General features: G+C 45.2%; 1 protein-coding gene across 3 annotated transcripts in view; it reads left to right on the top strand.

The window, feature by feature from the left end:
- Positions 1-22984, top strand: part of RNF144B (ring finger protein 144B) — a 195427-nt gene extending 172443 nt beyond the window's left edge. For all 3 annotated transcript variants that reach the window (XM_055126853.1, XM_055126852.1, XM_055126851.1), the window contains exons 5-8: positions 13756-13960; positions 16613-16757; positions 18074-18163; positions 19909-22984. In XM_055126853.1, coding sequence (XP_054982828.1) covers positions 13756-13960; positions 16613-16757; positions 18074-18163; positions 19909-20049 — 581 coding nt within the window. In that variant the 3' untranslated portion in view covers positions 20050-22984. The remainder of the gene's footprint in view (positions 1-13755; positions 13961-16612; positions 16758-18073; positions 18164-19908) is intronic.
- The last annotated feature ends 2757 nt before the right edge of the window (positions 22985-25741 follow it).

Here is a 25741-nt window from a genome sequence, read left to right as displayed (position 1 = left end):
TGATTTACACAGGCCCCTTTTTGTTTTCTCTCTCTCTACATTTCTGAACTTTTCTGTCCCTCACAGCTACAGGGAAACTTTCTTTACTGCTCAGGCAGAAGAAACTCGTTGACTAGGCATTCATTCACTGTCTTCCAACTTTGGAATAGAAATTTGAGAGGGGGAAGATAACACGATCTTGAAACTGTGATTGCACAATCTTGAAACTGTGGATTGCATTTTGCTTTTCTACATTATGATATTTCCTCCAAGTACAACTAAATTCATGATGAGTGTTTAAAAAAATTCTTTTCCTCCATTATTAACTATACCATCACTGTATACTGTATCACTATCATCCTTTGATCATCAATTTACTCAAGTGGGGGACAGTAATGTCTCTTTTCGTCCATTCCGCCCTGAGATTTTTAACAGCCTCTCTTTACTCGTCCTTCCCAATGGTGCTGCACTGGAGGCTCTTTCAGGGTCAGGGGAACAAGACCCATCATTGTTACTGTTTTTGGCATATCGAATATGCCACAGGGAGCTTGCCAGGCTCTGCCATGCAGGCAGGATGCTCTCGGTACCTTGCCGGGTTCTCCGAGAGGGAGAACCAAGCTAGCTATAAGAGGTCTGGGAGCATTGTTTTATAGTCTCTTGATCTTGGCTGTTGATGGGATTACACGGCTGCCAGGGGCAGTTTGTGGATGTGGCTGCCTAACTACTGGAAAATAGGGGATCTGGGTAGAGGAGGCCCAGTCCTGATCTGAGCAGGCTTGGAGATCTCAGCCCTGGGTCCTGCACACCTGGGTTCCTCTGTCGGTTCCTTCATGCTATACCATATTATACCATATTAACTATACCAGATAGTTAATATACCAAATACCATATACCACATTAACTATACCATACACCATAGAATTCTTGATTGTTAAAAATTATTTTAAAATTACATATTGTGGTGCGACCCTCAGCCCACTTGACTCTGTATACAGTTGGATTGCCTTATTGCACCTGTGAATCTCTTTCCTTGAAGAAAAGTTTATGATTCTTTGCTTAAAGAAAAGTTTATATTTCTACTTGACAAATAGAAGCTTCATGGCTATCTAGCATTATTTCATTTATATACTCCTATGCCTATGAGTGTCAGTGCTAACTCAGCATTAATATCCTTTATGTACAGTAATATATACATATACATTCACATTATGATTCCATAAAGGTACAGAACATTTTTCAAATGAGAAAAAGGTATAAAAAGTTTAGGATGTAATTTGGGAATATCAAGTAAACTCATTAGAATACATTTCTAAATTTATAGATAAATTGAAGGTGTATTCATTACAAGACTATGGATGGAAGATGGAAGATAAAGCCTTACTTTTTAAGGCTGGAGATAAGTACTAACTTCAGTATGATTAGGTAATAGTTGAATTAAAGGCATCATAAAATATTCATGTCATCTTAAAAAACTCTTTATGGAGTCTCACATTTTGAATAACATCTTCCTTCAAAATCTTGTTCTGGTCTCATTTATCTTTGTTACTTAAGACATTTTCAATGAGTTTACACCAAAAAATTGTATTATTTTTAAATGACAATTTTTCCTTTTTTAAAATTGTTTTTAATTTTTTAAAATTTGTATTTATTAAGAGACCTGTTCATAATAGAATTGTTTTAGGCATACAATGTGGCAACACCAGTCCCCCCACCAGTGTCCTCAGGTCCCTGTCATACCCCAACCTGCCCCCTTCACAGGCATATAGCAAATTTATAGATCTCTTTCCGTTCATTATTGGGATCAGAGTTGGAAATATTTCCAGATCATGTGTCCATGCCTGTGCATCTCCTTGGTTCTAACCAATCGGGGTAGATGTGACTGAAGAACACATTACAGCTTATGCGTAACCTTCCGAATAGTAAATGTTTGTTTCGTGTCGCCTTGCTCTCACCAATGTGAACAGGTTCATTTCTAGCAAGTCATATTGAGTGACTGTACTGACAGTTGAAAGAGCGGAAAGGCTACATTTTAGCTGAGGAGTTTTTTTTTTTTTTGTCATGAATCAAAAATAAAGATGACGGAAGAACAAAGGAGCTGGGACAGGTGGTCAGACCCTCCTCAGAGTTGGGCTGCCCAGGAGGGAGACTGATGTGTAAGGAAGGACGGGATGGAAGAAGAGTTTTTGGCCGCTTGGAGTTTATTCCTTGATCGAGGGATGTGAGAAATCCAGGAACTGTAAGAAAGCACTCTTGCTGCTCTGTGGAGAAGTGGGCTGAGCTGAGCTACCACCAGGAGAGCGACCCTGTAGCATGCCCGCCACTCCCCCCCACCCCTCAGCACACTCATGACACTGCTTGTGTAGAAGCCACTCAGCCTCTTATTTATACTAACATGTCAATGACTGATGTAGGGGAACAGAGGGGTTCTTCTTATGCTGTGAATGTTACCAAGCTGAAGTACAACACTATAAACTCTAAAGCCTGGCTCATTTATTCGTCGCTAAGTCTAAAGTCAGCTGATGTGTGTTTGCCTTAAGAGGTGAGACTATTTTTAGCCTTGAAAGAAAACATCATTTATATTAAATTAGCAGCTACCTTGGCTTATTCAGAACCCGAATGCTGAAACTGTGAACTGGAAGTATTCATCAGTTTGCTCCTAAAAATCATCGGAACAGTGAGGTAGTTGTGGTCAAAAGAGGAATGAAAAAGGAACATTTCCTGCTCTCTGGGGGAGGGGGAGGGGAGAGGAAAAGAAAAACAAGGATATTGGGGATTCTTTGTCTTTCAACACCAGTGGGACCAACATCCCTGTTCTCATTCAGAAATACCTTTTCATGGCTTTCTGTAAGAAGGCTAGTGTGTCTACTGTTCTGGTACAGATAATCTCTATAAGCTTGTCTTTGTCTCCATAGGAGAAACTGAGTCAGAAGCTAGGAAGATTGCTCAAAGGACTAAGCACGTACTTCACCTGTAGGAGCCCTGAGGTTGCTTCTCGGCATTGTAACCCCACCCCAACCAAGAAAGCTTTGACGTCCCTGGAGCACTTCTGGGAATGACCCAAAATGAGAGGAGAGAGAGAGAGAAATGGAGTCAGTATTCCTGTAAAGCTTCCTCCATACTCTCTTTCTTCGCTTACTCCGTCCCCTATTTTAACCAGAACTATAATGCTGGGAGGAGATTTAGAAATCTGTCTGGCTTAGTCTCTTCCCCTCAGGAGAGTGATTTTTCTCTGCTTTGCATGATTTATCAAGAAGACAATGGAGCAATTTCAGAGCAGTATTTTAAATGCCCTTCTCCCCTTCAATTTTCTTTCTTTTCAGTTAAGGTCATGTTGATTTATATGTTTCAGGGGCGTGTTTATATGTTTTAGGGGTACAGTGTGACAACCCCACCCCAACCAAGAAAGCTTCAATTTCATAGTCCACTGGACCTTTCAGCACCCTGCAGCCCCCGTCTTAGTTCTGAGTCAGAATCTAAGGGGTTTTTATGATTAGGCATCGTCTCCTCCCTTGCTCTATTTCTTTATAACCACCTATGAGTGAGATCATCTGGCATTTATGTCTTTCTCTTCCTGATTGAATTCACACTTCTGCCCGTGCATGCTGCAGCAAAAGCAAGATTTCTCCCTTTATTTATTCACTTTCTTAATATCCAGGTACTGTTGCACTGTGTTCATTTACCACAGCTCCTTTATCCATTCGAGTGTCACTGGACACTTGGGTTGTTTCCAGATCTGGGCTATTGCAAACTGTCAGGCACTGCAGTGACGCGGATGTAGCTTTCTGAGTTAGTAAAGGCACGCTCAGCTACTGTGTGCAAAACATCTGCGCCCAAGGCAAACAGTACATAAACAAAGGAGAATATATTGCTCTCGCGGAAATCTCCTGTATTGACTCTCTGGACTGCAGTCAAGACAAATTCTAACTAACAGTGATTTCTTTTTTTACTTAAGTTATTTTAAAAGGGTAGGAGGAAGGGCGGGGGCCGCAAGCTCTGTTGGAGAGAAATAATTGGTTCCAGTGACTAGATACCTTGGGTGCCGGAAGTCGTACAGTGGCTAGGGCACATGATTAAGAATGCATTTGATCTGTTTTTGATTCCTGGAGGCTCAGATGAGCCCTGGCAGGCCTGAGCAGCAGAACTTCCGGAACCTTTGCATGGAACTGCCAATCTGCTTGCCTGGGAATTGCTGTTGAACACCTCCTCCCTCCCTTCTCTGGAGCACTGCTTGAGAGCCTTCTCTCCCCTCCCCCCCAACTCGTCAAGCAATTAGTAGATACTTAACCTCTTGTTTTCTCTTGGACCTTTGTATTTTTTGTGTGGGGGTCACATCCAGCAATGCACAGGGGTTACTCCTGACTCTGCACTCAGGAATGGCTCCTGGCGGTGCTCAGGGGACCATATGGGATGCTGGGAATTGAACCCGGGTTGGCCTAGTGCAAGGCAAACGCCCTACCTGCTGTGCTATTGCTCCAGCCCCGGAGCGTTTGTATTTGAAGGAGAGCATCTCTGATCTGCCCAGGTACAGAGGAATGTCCAGAGTGATCTCAGCTGACTGAGTTTTGAGTGAGGCTTGGCGGCGGGGTGGGCAGGTGGTTTCCTCGTGTGGGTCTAAGGGGAGAGGCGAGAGCACGCTCTCCCGGAGCTCTCGCTGGAGTCCAGGATTCCTGGACAGAAGCGATGCGTGAACGGAAACTGCAGACGGACCCCAGATGGGAGGGCCACCTTCGGGTGCGACTCCCAGCCTGTACACGAGGTGTTCGGTCTGTGGAAAGGGTCGGCCAACAAGTTCCACGGTTGCTTCTTTCCACGCTGTGCAAGCCTTGCTCTTCTCCCGTCGGTGCCAGCTGTCTGTTTTGGCTGGCGAGGTGTTCGTTCCCTGAGTGGCCCGAGTTCAAAAACGTGTTGGCAAATACACTTGGGGATGGGCGGGCAGGCTCGGTTGTGTAGTGGTTGCCTTGTTTGGCAGTCTAAGTCCTTTTGTGATAGGCTGATGTCAAGCAACCAATGGCGTGGCGGAGATGAACTGCATTCCAGAGAGCTCCTAGGAGCCCGATTTGGGATGTGCCTGCAGTGCTCTTGCTCCTGTCCCCTCCCCCTTTTAAAATCGAGGCCGCATTGGTTGACAGAGCTGCCTGTCATCCTCTTTGGTGTCATTTCGGGATGAACTTTAACCTCACGTCTGCAAGGACGCTGCTCTCTCCCTTCGACACCTTCCACACCATCACTGTCCCAGGGGGTGTTTGGAAGTCACTGTGTGGGCTTTTTTGGTTCTTTCTCGTGTAATCTCTTTCAGTTTCATGTCCGTATGTGTTAACAGCTTTGCGTTAGGGTTGGGAGGGACGGGTTTTTCTTCCTGATTTGAGACATGATTCAAAGGGGGCAACTTGAGAGTGGCTACTTGGGAGGGGCAAAGGCACAAAAGCTTTATGTTTCATAACATTATTGGCATTTTAAAAACTTTCTGAATATTCAGAATTCCTCACCCCTTCCCCTGTTACCACTATCTCTACCCACATGAGTATGCATGGAAAGCATACTCCACCACCGGGCTACATCCAGGCATGGTGCAGTAATTTTTTTGCTTTTCTTTCTTTTTGGCTTGGGGGATACTCCCAGTTCTGTGTGGTGGGATTAATACTAGCAGTGCTCACGTGTGGTACCAGGGATTGTACCTGGGTTGGCAGCCTGCCAGGCATCTACCTTAACCTCTGGACTATCTTTCTGGCTCAACTTTGAGTTTTTATCTCAGTTGTTCCTATTCCTGGCAGTGTTCAGCCAACCTGGTTGGACAGTTGGATACTTCAGCAGGGCCCTGCAGTGCTGCTTGGCTCCACCAGTGTTGGTGTCCTTGATGGCTACACTGGATGGGTTGCATGAAATGTGGGGGATAAAGCTTGGTTCCCTGTGCCTGCCAGGTGTGTGCCCCCCCAACTCTGAGATATCTCTCCAGCCTTGCTCGTGTGGGTTTTTGTCTTGTTTTTACATTATGTTTATTTTGCTTATCTTTCCCTTTTCTACAAGGAGATTTCTGAGAGCCAAGCCTGCTTTTCATCTTCATAAGCCCAGGGTCTCTTGTGATTACCCAAAAGCACGAATTTATTGAATGAATGATAAATAGTAGCCAGTTGCCTTATCATTAGCCTTTTGGAGCAGAGTGAAATAGTTTTATTTAAGAAATACTAGGGAAGGGATCACTAAGACAATGATGGTTGGAGGAATCGTTCGGGATGGGACATGAGTGCTGAAAGATAAAGGACCAGATGTGATAACCTCTCAGTATCTCTATTGCAAACCATAATACCCAAAAGTAGAGAGAATGGGGGAAATTGTTTGCCATGAAGACAGGGGGAGGGTAGGGAAGGGGGGATATTGGGGAAATTGCTGGTGGAGAATGTGCACTGGTGGAGGGATGGGTGTTTGATCATTGTAGGATTGAAACTCAAACATGAAAACTTTGTACTGTATTTCATGGTGATTCAACTAAAAAAAAAGTAAAAAAAAAATACCAGAGGAGAGAAAGAGAGAGGAAACTTCCATTATGTGCAGGAGAGAAAATATGTACCCCAAGAGGAAATGCAGGTAACTGCAGAATGGGGTATACCTCCTTCAGCCTTAGCACCTCAGGAGGTCAGAGGAGAGACTCAAACATGCACAGCATAAGTTCTCTAGTGAGTAAATTAGGGGAGAAACACAGGACTAAGTTCCAGATGCCACCATAGAGGATGTGAAAAAAGCAGCATTTGATAAAGGAGATGGGACAGTTTGGGGAAGAAAACAGAGAAGGGCAGAGCCTCATGCATGGCAAATAGGGTTGTCCTGTCCATCTTGCACCTGAAAGAATTCAGACAGCAGAGGGACGAAGGTTATGCCTTGCATGCTGCTGACCCCTGTTTGATCCCTGGCACCACATGGTTGCTTGATCATCTCAGGGTGCATCTCTGAAGGCCCCCCAGACACTGGCAGCTTTGGTCCTGGTGGCCCAGAGTATCTCTAGCTATGGCCCGGAGCTCCCCAGCACTGCCAAGCACTTGATATCTGGCACATCCTTGGGGCATCCATGAACCAGTTGGCCTAGAACATCCAGGAGTGGCCTCGGGTCTCCCCCTCCCCGAGCAATGCTTGGGAGGAGCCCCCATGCCAGGAAGAACAGACAAATAGAAATAGCCCTTGCCTGTGGTCTAAAGGCAGAAAAGAGTGGGGCACCAAATGAGAATTTTATAGAGAGAAGATAAAATTTGAGTCTGAAGGAAGAAAGGAAGAAAGAGAGAAAGAGAAAGAAAGAGAGAAAGAAAGAGAGAAAGAGGGAGAGAAAGAGAGAAGGAAGGAAAGGAAGAAAGAAAGAAAGAAAGAAAGAAAGAAAGAAAGAAAGAAAGAAAGAAAGAAAGAAAGAAAGAAAGAAAGAAAGAAAGGAAGGAAGAAAGAAAGAAAGAAAGAAAGAAAAAATGGTTTTCCAGGGACAGCTTTGTGGCGGAATAGTTGGGCTAGTTGGTGGTTCCGGTGCCAAATGGAAAGTCACTTTGGAAGCGAGCTTCTCAACATTGTGTAAGTCGCATGCGCGTCTGTCTTGCTTATTCGCTCAGCAGTAAGTGGATGCCCCCCTTCTCTTCCCTTTGCTTTTGTCTCGATGACCAAGGCTGCTCCCCTGGTGGTTGTACTCACACATGGCTCCGTCGCACTGTCCGTGGGGGTTGGGACGCCCACCACAGGGGTGTCAGAGCGGGAAGCGCACTTGGCTTTGTGCGGGCGGTTCTGGGTCAGAGCTCAGCCCTGCAAATCGCTCTGCAGCTCCCACTGAGCTCTCCTTTATTCATAATTCAGATTTAGCAATTAGTCAGTCATCGCTTCTCCCCCCAAGGAAGGCCCATTGTTGTCATGCTTCTTAGATGGAAATGCTAAGGCATATTTCTATGTGGACACTGTTTTTTTGAAAAATATGATGCGTGGGGTCAGAGCAATATTTCTTGTCTTGCATGTGGACAACCTGGATTTGATCCCGGGATCCCATATGGTCCCGTGAGCCCTGCCAGGAGTGATCCTTCACTGCAGAGCCACAGTAAGCCCTGAGCACAGCTGGCTATAGTCCAAAACAAAACAAAAAAGTGTTTTCTTTTAATTATAAAAAAAATGTAAAAACAAAGCCTATCTATATTCTTCTTCCCTCTGTTAGTTTCGACTTAGCAATATATCCTAAAGCACTTTCCATAGGGTCACAATGGTTTCTCTTCCTTTTGTGTGAGGCTGCGGCTCACATCCTGCAGTGCTCAGGGATTATTTCAGACGCTGTGCTCATCAGAAGTGACCCCTTGTGGTGCTTGGGGACCATGAGCGAGGGGAGGACCAAACTAGGGTTGGCTGCATTCCAGGCAAGTGCCTTAACCCCTGTACTATCTCTCCAGACTCTTATTTTTTCATTTTTCTGGTTTTGGTGCCACACCCAGAAATGTTCAGGGTTTTACTCCTGACACCGTGTTCAGGGTTCACTCCTGGCAGTGCTCAGGGGGTTACATATGGTGCCAGGGATTGACCTGGGATTGGCTGCATGCAAGGCAAGTGCCTTAACCCCTGTACTATCTCTCCACCCCCTATCTTACTTTTTAAATTTTTATTATTTATTTGGTATTTGGGTCACACCTGTGCTCTTCAGGGCTTTCTCCTGGCTCTCTGCACAGGGATCACTCCTGTCAGGGCTCAGGGAAACAGGTGGGGGTGTCAGGGAGCAAACCTCGGGTGACCATGTGCAAGGCCAATACCCTACCCACTATAGTATCTCCCTGGCCCCACCTCCCTCCTTTTTATTTTTATTTTTAATTTTTATTTTTTGCTTTTGGGGTCACACCTGGCAATGCACTCAGGAATTACTCCTGGCAGTGCTTGGGGGGGACCATATGGAATTCTGAGAATCAAACCCGGGTCAGCCGTATGCAAGGTGAACAACCTACCTGCTGTACTATCGCTCCAGCCCCATCCCTTTTAAAAGCTACATAGTGGTCAGTCAAAAGATACGACAATTTGTCTATTCATCTACACAGGAGCCCTATAATCTGATGTATTGTTTTCTATAGGATAATGCCTGTGGTGTATATTTTATTTCTGAACTCACAGATAGACTGCTAAAATCAGTGGCTTGGAAGATATGTTTAGGTCACCCAGACGTGATTATAAAGAGGATTAAATCCTTTATGAAGTCTCTCTCCCTTAGGAGATGTAGTTTGAAGCGGCTGCTTGCTCACAGTTACTGGAGTTTCTTCAGTGAAGGTGTTTTCTGCTGCAAGGAACCTGATTTAAAGTTGCCCTACCAATACATTAGGTTATGACGATATAAAAAAGACCCATGCTGTAAAATCAAAGACAGAAACTTTCACAGATCATAAAATGATCACTAATCAGATCGCATAAACAATATCCATGTTAGAGAAGGGACCAGCATGACAATACTTGGAAATGATCATTTTGGACAGAAACTGAGTGTTGAAAGTAGGTGAAGGGATATACTGATAACCTTTCAGTATCTGTATTCAGTATCTGCCATAGCAGTAGGCAGGGGAGAGGAGGGCGGGAGGGAGGGAAGCCCGGACCCTTGGTGGTGGGAAACGAACACTGGTGAAAAGTTTAAAGTCAAAAGTTTAAAGTTTAAATTTCAAGTCCTGGTGTAAAGCAGCTTAAGCAGCAGGGCCTGGCCCACACCCCCAGCAGCTCCACGGTCGAGCGGGGTAACAAGATTTGGTTGATTGAGGCCAACTTTCTGACTCAGCTTTCCTTCAGATCGCTAAGATTGTTGCTCTGGCCCCAGTCTTCTCCTAGCGTCACTTGGGCGTGTGCAGAAACCGAGTCAGGGCTATTGTTTCCCAGAGAAGCCCTTCCTTTGGTGGCCTGGTGGCTTCACAGGCTCAGTTACGGAGTTGGGCCCTTTCTGTGTTGGGCCTGCGGGCTGCTGTGCCTTTAGGCAGAAAGAGAGTTGGAGAAAGGCCCCAGAGTTCCCCGCCTGGACCAGTCCACTGGGGAAAGATTGGGCAGGATCAATGTGGTGTTGGCTGTCTCTCTGCCGGCCAGAGGGCCTTCTTTCCCTTCCTTCTCTCTTTTTTTGTTTTATTAATTAATAATAATAATAATAATAATTTTATTGAATCACCATGAGATAGTTACAAGCTTTCATGTTTGGGTTACAGTCTCACAATGATCAAACATCCATCCCTCCACCAGTGCACATTCTCCACCTCCGTTCTAAGTCATGGCCTTTGAAAAGTTTGACGGTCAAAGAAGGAAGGGAGAGTTCTGCCTACATTTTCTTCTATGTACCTTATGGAACCAGTATCAGACATGAATCTATAAGGTACACAGAAGAAAATGTAGGCAGAACTCTCCCTTCCTTCTTGACCATCAAACTTTTCAAAGGCCATGACTTACAATGGAATTAAGTAGACATTTGACACGGGAACACCAAAGTCTGAATTACATACTAGCTTTGGCTTCTTGGCTGTTACTCTTTGTTATGCAGTTTTGAAAGGTTGAAGGAAGATCTAAATGGCAGGAGGAGAGAAAATGGTTCAGGCCTCAGAAATCTACACATGTGACTCTCTTTGACTTTCTTTCTTTCTCTCTTTCTTTCTTTCTTTCTTTCTTTCTTTCTTTCTTTCTTTCTTTCTTTCTTTCTTTCTTTCTTTCTTTCTTTCTTCCTTCCTTCCTTCCTTCCTTCCTTCCTTCTTTCTTTCTTTCTTTTTTTTTTTTTGCTGTTTTGGTGCCACAGAATATAAAATGTACTGTATTAGAAAGTGTGTTGGCATGGTAGTACTTTCATGCTGCTTCAATTTGAAATTTCAGTGTTAGTTTTTAAGAAACACTATTCTCTTTTGTTAATGTAATGATACTCAGTGGACTAGAGCAATAGCACAGTGGGTAGGGCATTTGCCTCGCACATGGCTGACCTGGGTTCAATTTCTGTCCCTCTCGGAGAGCCCAACAAGCTACCGAGAGTATCCCGTCCACATGGCAGAGCCTGGCAAGCTCCCCGTGGCGTATTTGATATGCCAAAAACAGTAACAACAAGTCTCACAATGGAGACGTTACTGATGCCCGCTCGAGCAAATCGATGAACAACGGGATGACAGTGCTACAGTGCTATAGTGTTTTTTGGGTCACACCTGGTGATGCACAGGGGTTACCTAGCTTTGCACTCAGGAATTACTCCTGATGGTGCTCATGGGACCATATGGGATGCTGGGAATTGAACTCCAATCGGTCGCATGCAAGACAAATTCCCTAAATGCTGTACTATTGCTCCAGCTCCTCTCTTTGGGTTTCTAACAAGCCTGTTGCAAAGGTTTTGGGGATCTTTGAACATCCTTTTCCCTTCCTGATTATGTCGCATCCATCCGTCTCTGCCCCCATCTTCCCAGATTATTAGATTAGATAAGATTGCATGTGTAAGGGTGCCATTTATAAAATGCAAATTTGCAAGAAGCATAGATTGAGTTTCTGAATTTTACAGGTGAGACATTCATGGCAACCGTGTTTACTGGAACATTTCAGATATTTCCCCTGATATTGACTTTGTAAAATTAATTTTAAAATTAAATTTATACTTAATACCTTCATTTCCCTTTTGCACCACCCTTTGGCTTATTTGCCTCCTTTAGGGAAATTTCCAAGAATCACAAGCCTTAGGAAATTTTAAACTAAAACATCATCACTTCAAACTTTACAAAATAGTTCAGAGACAAAGAACTACTCTATCCCTCAAGTGTTATAATTTTTTTCACATAATCTGTTATCTTAAGGATTTGGGTATAGAACAAGTAAATGGGGCCTGTTGCTGAATAGAAAATGGAAAACAAACTAAATTTGTAAACAATTTATAGGATATACCCCAAACACCGGGCTGGAGCAATAGCACAGAGGATAGGGTGTTTGCCTTGCACTCGGCCGACCCAGGTTCCATTCCTACGCCCCTCTTGGAGAGCCCAGCAAGATACTGAGAGTATCTCGCCTGCACAGCAGAGCCTGGCAAGCTACCCGTGGCGTATTCAATATGCCAAAACCAGTAACAACAAGTATCACAATGGAGATGGAGCCTCACAATAGAGATGTTACTGGTATCCGCTCAAGCAAATGGGTGACAGTGACAGTGACCCCAAACGCCATCTTCTTTCTTTAGTGACACATGGATGTTCTTTTTTAAATTTTTTTAATTGAATCCTCGTGGTATACACATTTACAAAGTTGTTTGTGATAGGGTTTCAGTCATAGAATGTTCCAACACCTGTCCTTTCACCAGTGTTCATTTCCCACCACCAAGGGTCCGGGTTTCCCTCCCGCCCTCCTCTCCCCTGCCTGCTGCTATGGCAGATACTGAATACAGATACTGAATAGTTATCAGTATATCCCTTCACCTACTTTCAACACTCAGTTTCTGTCCAAAATGATCATTTCCAAGTATTGTCATGCTGGTCCTTTCTCTAATGTGGATATTCTTTATGTGATCTGATTAGTGATCATTTTATGATCTGTGAAAGTTTCTGTCTTTGATTTTACAACAGGGATCTTTTTTATATTCTCATAACCTAATGTATTGGTAGGGCAACTGGATATTCAAATTTACAACTAATCTGACTTGCTGGTTAAACCTGTTGGGTTCCAAACTATTTGATTCTTCTTTGTTCTTTAAGTTCCTTTAAACAGAAAACCCATATTGCTTCTTCCTTAGTATTTAGAAGGATGAAATATTTTGTGGAATTTTTTGCATTGATAAGTTTTTTATGTTACATTTTACATATCATATTCACCCAAATAGTGGTAACAGCTACTCCAGATCTTTGCCTGTTTTTTTTTTTCTTTTTGGGTCACACCCAGCAATGCACAGGGGTTACTCCTGGTTCTACACTCAGGAATTACTCCTGGCAGTGCTCAGGGGACCACATGGGATGCTGGGATTCAAACCCGGGTCGGCCGCGTGCAAGACAAATGCCCTACCTGCTGTGCTATCGCTCAAGCCCCTGTTTGCCTGTTTTGAATGCTGAGAAATATCCCCAAATGGTTGCACCTTTTCATTGGGAAGAACACATGGACAATGAGGACCCAAACCACTGGCACCTACTTTGAGAAATGTGACAGAGCGGAGAGACCTTGTCTGTTTAGATGCACTATGAGAATCAGTCAAAAGCACTCTTCCGCTCGCTGGAACAAACCTCCCATAAAAGTGATCAGCGTTATTTTATATTCCAGAAATGAGTGCACTCATTCTATGTCTGTCTCTCTCCTTCTGACTCATTTCACTAGGCATGATACTCTCCATGTCCATCCACTTATAAGTAAATTTCATGACTTTATATATTGCAAAACATAATGTCCCAAAGTAGAGAGAGAATATGGGTAGAATTGTCTGCCATCGAGGTAGGGGGAGGGCTGGGGAGGAGTGGGGGAAAGGGATACTGGGGACATTGGTGGTGGAAAATGTGCACTGGTGGAGGGATGAGTGTTCGATCGTTGTATGACTGAAACTCAAACACGAAAGCTTTGTGACTGGATCTCACGGTGATTTAATTAAAGAAAAAGTGATCAGCGTGTGATTCATGGATTCTCAGATCCCAAGAGGGATGGTTCCCTTCTGATTCCCTACCAGACTGGGAGAAGTTGGTAGAAATCCTAGGGCAGAGGCAGACATTGGCTCCAAGACATTTGTTTACTTCTTAGAGAAGAGAATGAATGAAGGGAGGGAAAGCCTCGCATGTGAATGATGGGTACACATCAGCTCTGTTCTTTTCTTTGTCCATGCTTTAGAAGTTCATCTGGACCCTTGCCGAACCTGGTGCCCCGTGGCAGACTGTCAGACTGTATGCCCTGTTGCCCCAAGTGACCCCGGGCAGCCGGTGCTGGTAGAATGCCCTTTGTGCCACCTGAAATTCTGCTCCTGTTGCAAGGAGGCCTGGCATGGGGATGTCTCCTGCAGAGATAGCCAGCCCTTCGCCCTGCCCACGGAACGCGGGTAAGAAAGGAAACTTGGCTTCTCTTAAAAACCCAACTGTGTTGCATAGAGATGAATGTGTCTTGTGATGGGGTTCAGGGATGGATGTGTACCCTATACAGCTTCCCCGAGGAACCTCTCAGAGTTGGTAAGTTCATAGAGAATCACCAAAGAAACACTACCAAAGGGATTTATCAGGTTTTGTTGTTGTTCTGTTTGGGAGTGGGGACGTACCCAGTGATGCTCAGGGCTTACTCCTGGCTCTGTACTCAGAAATAACTCGTGGTGGTATTCTGAGGACCACATAGGATTGAACCTGCATCAGCTACATGCCAGGCAAATGCCCTACTCATCATACTATCCTTCCAGCCCCTATTAATGGAAATTGACAGGGCTAGTGAGATAGTACAATGGGTAGGGTGGGTGCTTGCCTTTCATGTGGCCGACCCAAATTTGACCACCCCATATGGTCCAATGAGAACTACCAGGAATGGTCCCTGAATGCATAGCCAGAAGTAAGCCCTGAGCACCAGAGGGCCTCATAAAAGAAAAACAAAAAGGGATTTTACTACTGAAGTTAGCATGTAAAGGAACTTCGGTTTCTCAGATAAGAATTGGTTTCTTGTATGAAGCCCTGGTTTATCCACGGCTTAGGTAGCTGGCACTATTTATTAACCCCGTTCTTTCTGCTTGCCAAGCAGTGGCAAGGAGATAATTTTCTTACCTGATGAAATGGTTTGTGTGGTAACATGCCAATCACTCTGGAGAACAGCACCCTGGGAAAAACATCCCCCTGGGAGAGTATAGCCTGGCAACCTCAGGGACTCAAGGAACTTGCCTCTTCTATTCTGAAAACATGCAAGCAAATGCTGCTTTGCAGCAGCAGCACCAGAAACCACGATGCTGGGCCCAGTTGGCCGCATTCCCCAGCGCCGACGGTGTGTGTGTGTGTGTGTGTGGAGCCTTTCTTCAGGACCAGGGATGCTCCCTGGCTGGGAGATGGTGCCTGAATCTCACACCAAACCTATCAAGGGAGAAAAAAAAAAGATGTCACGGACCTTCTGACAGCTTCTGCCTGGGATCCTCGGAAAACGTCCTAACTCCCGGAAAGGAGGAGTTCCGACATTCTCACTTGGCATTGTGTGACCTCCTCCAAGTCACACTACTTGCAACCTCTTTTCCTTGCTGAAAAAAGGGGGATAAAAGAAGAAATTAAAATAATAACATCCTCACTGCTGTACAAGGTGACGGATCACATTTGATGATAGATTAGACAACACTCTGTGACTCGGTACCCCTCTATGCTGAATGGGGGTCTGGGTGAAGAGTCACCTAAGTGGAACCCAGGGCATGACTCTTGCCCTCCCCATACCCCTATTCCTTCCCATTTTTCCCCTGTGGCCCACAGATTGGATGCCAGGATAGTACTGCTTCTCTGCTCAGAGCAGATATTTTCAATGATATCAAGAATTTTCTTTTCTTTTTTCTTTTTTAGCTTTTTTGGGTCACACCCAGAGATACACAGGGGTTACTCCTGGCTCTGCACTCAGGAATTACTCCTGGTGGTGCTTGGGGGACCATATGGGATGCTAGGAATCGAACCCAGGTCAGCTGTATGCAAAGCAAGCGAGCTACCCACTGTACTATTGCTCTGGCACCAAAGTATTGATTCTGATGAACCAGATATTGAAGCCCCCACTGCACCTCTGAGCTACTTTTTCTACTCCATGGCAGACTTCTTTTGCTTTTTTTTCAGTGGTTTGTGCTTGGGGAATGAAAGGTTAATTTAGAAATCACTGTATCACTATCATTCCATTGTTCATTGATTTACTTGAGCAGGCACCAGTAACATCTCCGTTCGTCCCAGCCCTGAGATTTTAGCAGCCTCTCCTTACTCATTCTTCCCAACAGTGCTGTATTGTAGGCTCTTTCAGGGTCAGGGGAATGAGACCCGTTATTGTTGCTGTTTTTGACATATCGAATACTCCACAGGGAGCTTGCCAGGCTCTGCTGTGTGGGCGGGATACTCTCAGTAGCTTGCCGGGCTCTCCAAGAGGGACAGAGAATGTATATAAGAGAATACAAGCAAGTATGTTAAAACCAAAAACATGTGTGCCACTTTAGGTACATCAGTGGGCTAGACTATAAGAGGTTGGGGACTGCAAATGCGGCTGCGCTTCTGGGAGCTTTGTTTTATAGTCTCTGGATCTTGGCCATTGATAGGATCACATGGGCCAGGGGCAGTTTGTGGTCATGACTGCCAAGCTACTGGAAAATGGGGGATCTGGGTGGAGGAGGCCCAGTCCCGATCCGAGCAGGCTTGAAGATCTCAGCCCCGGGAGAGAATTTAGAAATAGAAGAATCAACATGGAAAGTGTCATCCTGCGATGCCTGACAAGGCAGAACTGAATGAAGATTCTTTCTTATTGGATGGACTTGAACATCTAGTTATCCACCTGTTTCCTGTTTCTGCACCCACCCTTTTCCTGAGGAGTGAATCAGGCTCTGAGAGGACTTGCACACGGCCTTCCCCTCGGGAGCCCGGGGAAATCAGTCACTTATTGAACTTGCCTTATTTGGATCCCTCCTCCCCACAGCTCCCGGTACTGTGCTCCAGGGGACCTGGGCAACATGGACCCGCCCCCAGTAATTTCTCCTCTGCTTGGTTCCTAGGGCGCTCTTTGGGACAGATGCCGAAGCCCCCATTAAGCAGTGCCCCGTGTGCCGGGTGTACATCGAGCGCAATGAAGGCTGTGCCCAGATGATGTGCAAGAACTGCAAGCACACCTTCTGCTGGTACTGTCTCCAGAACCTGGATGTAAGTTCCCCGGAGAGGAGTCTTCTTGTCTGCGCTGTCTCTGGCCCAGGATAACTGAGCCTGCGTAGGTCCTGCCAAATAGGGTGAAGGCTCTCCTTTTAAAAAAAAATTTATTTCTTTAATATTGTTTAATGAATTGCCATGAAATACAGTTACAAATTTACAAACTTTCATCATTACATTTCAGTCATACAATGATCGAGTACCCATCCCTCCACTAGTGCCCATTCTCCACCACTAATGTTCTCAGTGTCCCTCCGACCACCCCCACCCCATGCCCTCCCCCCTCCCCTCCGAATTCCCACCTCTGTGGCAGGCACATTCCCTTTTACCCGCTCCCCCCTTCTTCTGGGTATTATTCTTTGCAATATAGGTAGAAAACTCGCTTTAAAAAAAAACTGAGTCTGTGGTTTACAAGACTCTATTTTAGGAGTACAGATTCCTACCTCTCCAAGGGGCAGGCTACCATACCACATCCACCCAAACTGACCACTATAAAATGTTTACTATGACGACTACTGTAGATATCCATAAAACATCACTCTGCTTCTCTGAGCCGTGTCCCCTGCATTTTAAACCCAAGTTCTCCAGGACCAGAACTTGTCCAGCGGGGAGGGCCTTGGCCTTGCATGTGGCCAACCTCTGTTCAGTTCTCAACACCCCACCTGGTCCCCTGAGCACCGCCAGGAGTTATCCCAGAGCACAGAGCCAAGGGGGAAGCCCCGAGCACTGCTGGCTATGGCCCCCAAACCAAAGATAAAATAAAATAAGGTAAGGTAAAGCTCTCTTGAGGCCAGATAGATCGCTCAGCCGGCTGAATACCTGTAAGCATGTATGAGGGGTACCTAGAATCCGGCCCTCAGCACCTCTGGCTTCTCCCCTCAGAACTGTTTAGCCTCGTCAGTCAGTGAAGGCTGTGCCATACACATTTTGGAATTGTTCCATACATATTTTGTAATTGTTTGTTTTGCTAGGGCCGGGGCAGAGCCCGGTTACTGGTGCCCCGAGGGCCCTTTCATTCCGCGTCATGCCTCTCCCAGTGCCGCCCCGTGAGAATAATCCATCGGGTCACTCATCTATTTTATTTTAGACTCAACCAAGAGTCTTGTTGATCTTTTCTCCGTGACTTTAGAAATCTGCTGAGAAATATTCTAAATTTGCGAGATTGAAATTTCGAGAGGCGGGCACTGATGTCACCGGATATTATTGACACCATGGCTTCCCCTCAGCTGCTCTGCCGGCCACTAGGTGACACTCTGCTGGCCCGCTGACACTTCAAAACCATGTCTCGACGGAAACTTCTCTTTGTTTTTCAGAATGACATTTTCCTCAGACATTATGACAAAGGGCCATGCAGGAATAAGCTGGGCCACTCCAGGGCGTCAGTGATGTGGAACCGAGCACAGGTAGGTATCCTGACTGAAAACTGGCGGGCACCAAAGCAGACAGACCTAGGAGGTCTGCTCGGGAAGCTTCCTGATCACCCTCCCCTGGCCATTCCCCCCATCCCTCCCACAGCCTGGGGGGTGGGGAAGGATTCTGGAAAGTCATGAAATAGTGGCCGGAAATGAACACGTGGACACAACCCATCACTTGGCTGGTCAGTGCTGGCTGCAGAGTCCCACAGTAGCCAGTAATCTTCAGTAGGAAGGAAGGAAAGGAGGGAGGGAGGGAGGGAGGGAGGAAGGAAGGAAGGAAGGAAGGAAGGAAGGAAGGAAGGAAGGAAGGAAGGAAGGAAGGAAGGAAGGAAGGAAGGAAGGAAGGAAGGAAGGAAGAGGAAGAAAATGGCAAGCTAGGGGGCCAGAGAGTCTTAGTGAAGGCACTTGCCTTGCACACAGCAGACCTTGGTTAGGTACCTGGTACCATCAGGTGGTCCCCTGAGCACTGTCGGGAGTGACTTTTGAGCATCACTGGTGGAGAAAAAAAAAAAGAAAGAAACCAGGAGAAAAAAATCAGCAGAATGACTTTTTTGAAAGCCTCTCAGGCATACTTGCTCTAAAATGCAGACTTCTCACATCCTCCGGGGCCCTGCTGGGACCGGGTCCTTCTGCCCAGGTCCTCGTGTGTTTATGTGGCAGGTTCAAAGGCAGCCCTGGTTTATTTTTAATAGTGTTTTATATTTCATAAAGGCCACGTTTCTTTGTAGGGACTGAGCAATCAGGGCCTCCTAATCATGATAAACATCCTCATGAGACTGGTGAGGGCTCGTGGGTAGACGGGGGAGAGAACCAACTCCCGCAGTTTGTGATTAGCCCGAGCTTTGTACTCAGAGCCTGAGTGAGCACTGGACTTGACAGTCTCCGCTGTGATTTAGTCTCTGGGGCCTTTTTGGTTTACGTTCAGTTCCGACCCTTGCTGGGCATTGGCTAGCAAAGGCCCTGGGGCTGGAGTGGCAGTACAGTGGTTCGGATGGTCGCCTGGTCTGTGGCCAACACAAGTTCGATCCCCGGCATCCCACTGGGTCCCTGAGCCTGCCGGGAGCGATCCCTGAGTGCAGAGGTAGGAGGAAGTCCTGAGTACTTGCAGGTGTGGCCCCCAGACGAAACAAAACCAAAACAAAGGAAAGCAAAGGCCCCGTCATGACAACAGGGGGTGGCTGAAACAGCAGAGATTTATTTCTCACAGTCCTGGAGCCCGGCAGCCCCGAGTGAGGGTGGCAGCATGGCAGGGTTCCCGAGAAGGCTCCCCCCTGGTTTGCAGGTGTGTGCTGGGGCGGGGGGAGGGGGCGAGAAGGGAAGCCAGCTCTCTGGCATCTGGTGAAACAGCATCAGCAGGGCCAGGGCACATGCCTGGCATGATGAATGAGGCCCCAATTCCATCCCTGCCTGGCTGATCTTCTCTCCCAAACACAGCCAGGCATGGCCCTGGTGGGCCCATGGATTGAACTGAAGAGTTTAACATCAGTGGGCGTGGCCCTTGGACCCCCTGATCAGTGCTTGGGAGAATCCCCCACCTAATATAAAAGCGAACCGACCAGAACATCCAAGATCTAATCCCATCCCGACGGCTTCCCCGTTGTGGCCTGATTACCTCCCGGAGCTGCCCCTTCCCGAGCTCTTATCTTGGGGACTAAGGGTTCTGCATCAGAGTCTCAGGATGACCCATGCAGGGGTGATGCAGAGAGTGAACGTCTTCTCTTCTCAATTTCCAGGTGGTGGGGATTCTTGTGGGATTGGGCATCATTGCCCTGGTGACCTCCCCGCTGCTGCTCCTCGCGTCCCCATGTATCATCTGCTGTGTCTGCAAGTCCTGTCGAAGCAAGAAGAAAAACCACGACCCACCCACCACCTAAAACATCCATGTTCCTGTCCACGCGCCACGCATGTCTGGGTTGTAATGTGAGACCACACCTCGACGAAGCTCCCCTCTCCTTGGCGAACTTGTTTCCTTCCTCCCGGCCAGACTTTGCAAGTGCCTGCGTCCAGACTTTGAGCTTGCCTGCCCACCTTGAGCCCCCGACGAGGCCGTCTGTTCCCCGCAGACAGAGCCCCAGGTTCCGCAGGCCAGGCCACGGCTGTGGAGCACCGCTGGAGAGTTTGTCGCTGCTGGGGGAGGAGCAAGTAAATCTTCACTTCATCGTTCAAAGGATCTACCTGGACAGTTCAACTTCCGGTCCCATGGAAGGAACCGAGGGAGCCTTCAGCAGAATAAACGAGTCACCACAGTTGGTGACATACACAGCAGCGGAGACGCGAGAGTCTGTTCTGTTGAGTTGAGCCCCAGGAGGAACTTGTGCAGGAGGGTAGTGTCCGCCTGGGACCGGAAGTCTAAGACTATTGCCAGGGAAATTCTAAGAGAGCTGGAGCAGGCGGCTGGAAAGCCTCCACTGGCTTCTGAGTGTGCCTCCCCTTCCCAACCTCCCCTTCCAGATGTGACAGAAGTGGTCCGTTTTTCCTTGTGCGATCTCAGCTTCAAGCAGGAAGACCTACAGGACAGGGGGAGTTGTCCCGTCCCACTGAAAGGTGGCAGCGTGTCAAACAAGACCGTCTCTTGTAGTATCTCACCCTTGACTAGTGTCACTCTCAGAAGCGGTCAGCTCTTCTTACAGCCAGTGGCTGTGATCTACAAGATTATCTTCTATCGAGTCTAGGTAGAATGGCCGAGGTTCAAAACCTTCATCTTAGACACCTAGAGCTGTGTGTTCCTGCAGCTGACAAGTTTAGAGCTAGACCTTACTGTCCACACTTGGTGTGAATATTAAAATCCACATGTACATCTAGGATCTATATAACTTACGACCTACCTAAATTTTTCTATACTTTGGGCCTGCGTGGATATACCCAATAGTAGACACAAAATAAATGTTTACTTAAAAGCCTTACTTAAAGCCTATTTTTTTCTTCTGTGGCAAATATGTTTTGTTACAAATCAACCAAAAGATTTTTTTTTTTGCATACTGTATGTGTAAACTTTGGTTGCAAGCCCCCGACTTACCTGTAGGTATTGCCTCATCAGCTAGCTCTTCAAATACTATTTAGTATGATGTCATGTCATCTTGGTTTGTAAAAATGCTGGTGGATAATCAAGTGAATTACATGTTTTCAAAGAGTAGTTCTCTTCTTAGTCAAGTTTATAGTATTGTGCTTTCAACCCTGTGAAGGCCATCTGAATTCTTTCTGAGGGTATAGGCACTGATAAAATGACAATAAATATGTAAGATAACATGTAAATGCTTTATATTCAGTCGTTCGCACTTGTATCATCTCCTTGTGACTTATTTTTCACATAATACATTAGCCAGATTTCGAATAAACGGGTTTTGAAAAGAATACTCTCCAACGACAGGATTACATACATAATTGCCATTAGCAATGCAGTCTGGTGCTTTATGAGATCTATATTAGGTGTTAATGGAGAACTCTCCTTGAAGCCAGGGAAGTTGTGTCAGGAGTTATCAGGACCTCTGATATTTTCTGAGGTTCCTGGGTAACTAGATTATTTAATTGCTGCTGTCTTATTATTAAGAATGATGCTTTGCCTATGTACTAGAATGTATTTTAAGTGGGGGATGTGTATATGTAAGGAGCTTTCATGCATCCATCTATATTGATATCTGATATATGTATAGTGTGTCCATTGGTCTCGTCCATTTTTATTTACAGTTTGTATAGCACATAGATGAGAACTCTGGGAAAATTTTGAATGGCAGCCTACCAAAAACATTTTTAAGGATTTATTAGAAATTTCTCAGTGTTACCTTTATTTTCCTCTGAAACTCAGAATTATTTCAGTAAAAGAGTCAATCCCCTCTTCAATCAATGTATTTCATATCAGCATAAATACAGATGTAGATATTTTTGAAGACTTTGCTTTGTCTTATACTGCCTCATTATTATAAAGGGCATTTATCACTGCTCAGGGGAACCACAGGAATTCAACTGAAATTGAAATTTTTGTATCAAGAGAGCCTGCAGTGGCAATGTACTCCTCTATGTGTAGATTCTCCAAGCTTTGTTCCACCATATTTAAATAATTGGGACTGATGTCAGATCTTCTAAAAGTGCTGTGCTGTCAGAGCAAAAGGCTCTTGCATTTGGGACAAAGTCTAAAGAAAACATCTATACCCTAGGTCAAATGTTAAGAACATGACTTCTCAAAGAGATACTGTAGCAGTTACCTAGTGGGTACTGTAATCGCATCTCTGTACTGTAAACTCCTTAGCTTCCTTTCTGTGTGTCGTGCAGAAAGAGCAGGGGTGAGGAGTTGCGCTGAATTTAAATAACGGAGTTAAGCTTTTTCAAGGTGCAAAAGTGCCTGGAATATGGTGTCTTCTTTCTGATAGAGCCAAATGAATTGCTTTGTTAGCGCCAAAGGGAAAAAGTTGGTAGGCGAAACCCAGGTTTTTCTCTGGTGCACCAGGGAGAGAGGTGCAAGCCAATTTAGAGACATTGTTTACAAAGGGGAGAGCTGACAACTTGGATAACAAAGACTGATGTTTTCTTTTCGGAGTAATTGACCAATAAAAGTGTTTAATCTCAGCTCCTTCCTTTGTCAGCTTTATTTTTTCTGTGTGATCCTCTTTCTGTATTAGGAGGGGACATGTGTCTACATGGTAATAAGTGGATGTTGTGGCAAAAATCTTCATGTGTTTACATGAGTGTAGAACATTTGACAGAGAAATAAAAATCCTCTTTGGTCCCTCCTAAGTATGTTGTCTTATTGAGAGAGAGCGAGTGAGCCAGAAAGAGAGAGAGAGAGAGAGAGAGAGAGAGAGAGAGAGAGAGAGAGAGAGAGAGAGAGAGAGAGAAGTAAAGGGCCTGCCATAGACACAAGCTGGGTGGGGGCTGATGGGAGGGAACCTGGGGACACGGATGCTGGGAAATGTGGGAAATGTCCACTGGTGGAGGGATGGGTGTTGGAACACTCTATGGCTTAAACCTAATCATGATCAGCTTTGCAAGGGTCTATCTTGCAGTGATTCAAACAAAAATATTTTCAAAAATAAATACAACCCTTACAACCCTAATTTGTTCATGTCATGAATGTTTACCCCAAATTTAAAAAAAAAAATCTGTTTCCAAAGAGGCCTTTGGGGAGAAAAAAAATCATGGCGTGAATTTTCTTGTAACTTACACCTGGAAAATCTTTCCAATCTAGGATGGAAAATCTATTTATTTTCTTGAAAGTTAATGACTATGTCTTGGAATCCTTAACTGTCCTTTAAAAATTACTCAGAATCTAAATATGTATTATTTACCTTTTCCTACACAGTGCTAAAAGTTCTGAAATAATTTCTGTTCATAAATGGGTGTCTGTATGTGTATAGAATAATGAATGTAGAGGCGCTTTTAAGACAATTTTAGAATGCCTTAGATAAATGATGTTGTATAAAGCTGTTGCCTGTTGGTATCTGTACGCTATTACAGCTCATGTCGCTTCATGATCCCAAAAGTATTGTTATGTATTTAAGAAATTTCTATTGTATTTCAGTTTTCCATTTATTTATATGACTCTCTTAGCCTTTTCAGCTCCAATAAACATGGAGCAGAAAATCAAATGTTATAAGCTTGTTCTCTATGTTTTTGGACACATTCAGTTTTACCATCCATGCACCAGCCAACTCACTGCTAAATCCTAGATTCAGAATTGATTCAAAGTCGGGATGGAGCAATAGCACAGCGGGTAGGGCATTTGCCTTGCACACGGTCGACCAGGGTTCGATTCCCAGCATCCCATAGGGTCCCCCAAGCACCACCAGGAGTAATTCCTGAGTGCACAAGCCAGGAGTAACCCCTGTGCATCTCCGGTGTGACCCAAAAAGCAAAATAAAGCCAGGATTGATCAAAAGTACCCAAATCATTGATATCACTTGTGGCAATAACTGTTATCTTGTTTATTTTTATTTTTTAATTTTTTTCTTACATGTAGTACTCTGTCTTATCACTGCCTCCCCTTACACTTTATATAAAACACTATGGTTTGCAAAGTTGTTCATGATGATTTGTAATATGCATTCAGTACTTTAACACCAATTCCAGCACCATTACACCTCCCCTCCACCGTTTTCTCCAATTTTCTGAAGCCATTCCTAAGCCTGCCCTTATAGTAGGCCCTCAAAAGTTCATTATATATTGTTCATTATATACTAGCAATAACTTGCTAATAGAATGATGAAAAAATGTTTCCTTAGAAGAAAGTTAGTGAAGATTGTTGTATCTCGTCATGGAGCCAGTAAGTCTTCACATAAGAGATTAGCAAACTGTTACTAAATTAAGTCTTCTATGTTTATTATTTTGTATTTATTTTTCAACTCTTTAAAATTTTATTTTCATAAAGTTGTTCACAATAATGGATTACATTCAATATTTCGACACCAGTCTCACCACCATTACACCTTCCCACCACCATTATTTTGAATTTTCCCAGCACCACTCAAACCTGCCAAACAGGCATATACTAGGTATTTTATTTTGTGTTGTTTGTTATGAATAGCATAAGATGTTTTATGCGGCTGCGAAAGCAATCATGCGCTCCTAGAATTCTTACATTTTGGATAACTAGGGTCTGGAGAAATCTCTGCAGTGAGTGCTCAGATCCAAGATTCTTTTGTTTATCTCTGGATCATGGCCATTATCATGGCCATTACCAGTGAACTTAAATACCAGGCGGAGGCAGTTCATGGACATGATATCCAGGGTCCGATAGAGGCAGGAAGATGGGAGGTACCGGCCCATCTCCTATCCCCGGAGGCCTGGAGTTTGCCATCACTGATCCCACGTATGTACCAGAGCTTTTCGTTGGGTTCTGGAAGTTGGCGGCCACAGGGATTCCAAAGGGTAGGTGGGGGGACAACACCTGCTCCAGGCATTTCTGCAGTGAACTATTTGTTTCCAAGATTCTTTTAAAGCCTTCTATGTTTATATTTTGTTAATCAAGATTGGTTGCTTCCTGGGGCTGGGACGATAGCACAGTGGGTAGGGCGTTTGCTTTGCAAGCGGCCGACCTAGGTATGATTCTCAGCATCCCATATGGTCTCCTGAGCACTGCCAGGAGTAATTCCTGAGTGCAGAGAAAGGAATAACCCCTGCACATCACCAGATGTGACCCAAAAAGAAAAAAAAAAGATTGGTTCTTGGGGCTAGAGCGATAGCACAGCGGATAGGGCGTTTGCCTGGCACGCGGCCAACCTGTGTTTGATCCCCAGCATCTCATATGGTCCCCTGAGCACCACCAGGAGTAATTCCTGAGTGCAAAGCCAGGAGTAACCCCTGTGCATCGCTGGGTGTGACCCAAAAAGAAAAAAAAAGATTGGCTGCTTCCAAGGGCCAGGAATAGTGCCCCATAGTTGGAAGCCTGTCTCATGGGCTGGGAGAGAAGGCAGCTGGAAGAGAAAAGGGATCACTAAGACAATGATGGTTGGAGGGATAGATTCGGATGGATGTGCTGAAAGTTTATCTTTAATAAAGGACCAAACATGATAACCTCTCATTATCTGCACTGCAAACCATAATGCCCAAAAGTAGAGAGAGAGGATGGGGTAAATT

This window comes from Sorex araneus, chromosome 2, assembly GCF_027595985.1.
Source record: "Sorex araneus isolate mSorAra2 chromosome 2, mSorAra2.pri, whole genome shotgun sequence".
Classification (NCBI taxonomy): domain Eukaryota; kingdom Metazoa; phylum Chordata; class Mammalia; order Eulipotyphla; family Soricidae; genus Sorex; species Sorex araneus.
This window is presented reverse-complemented; position numbering and strand designations above follow the sequence as displayed.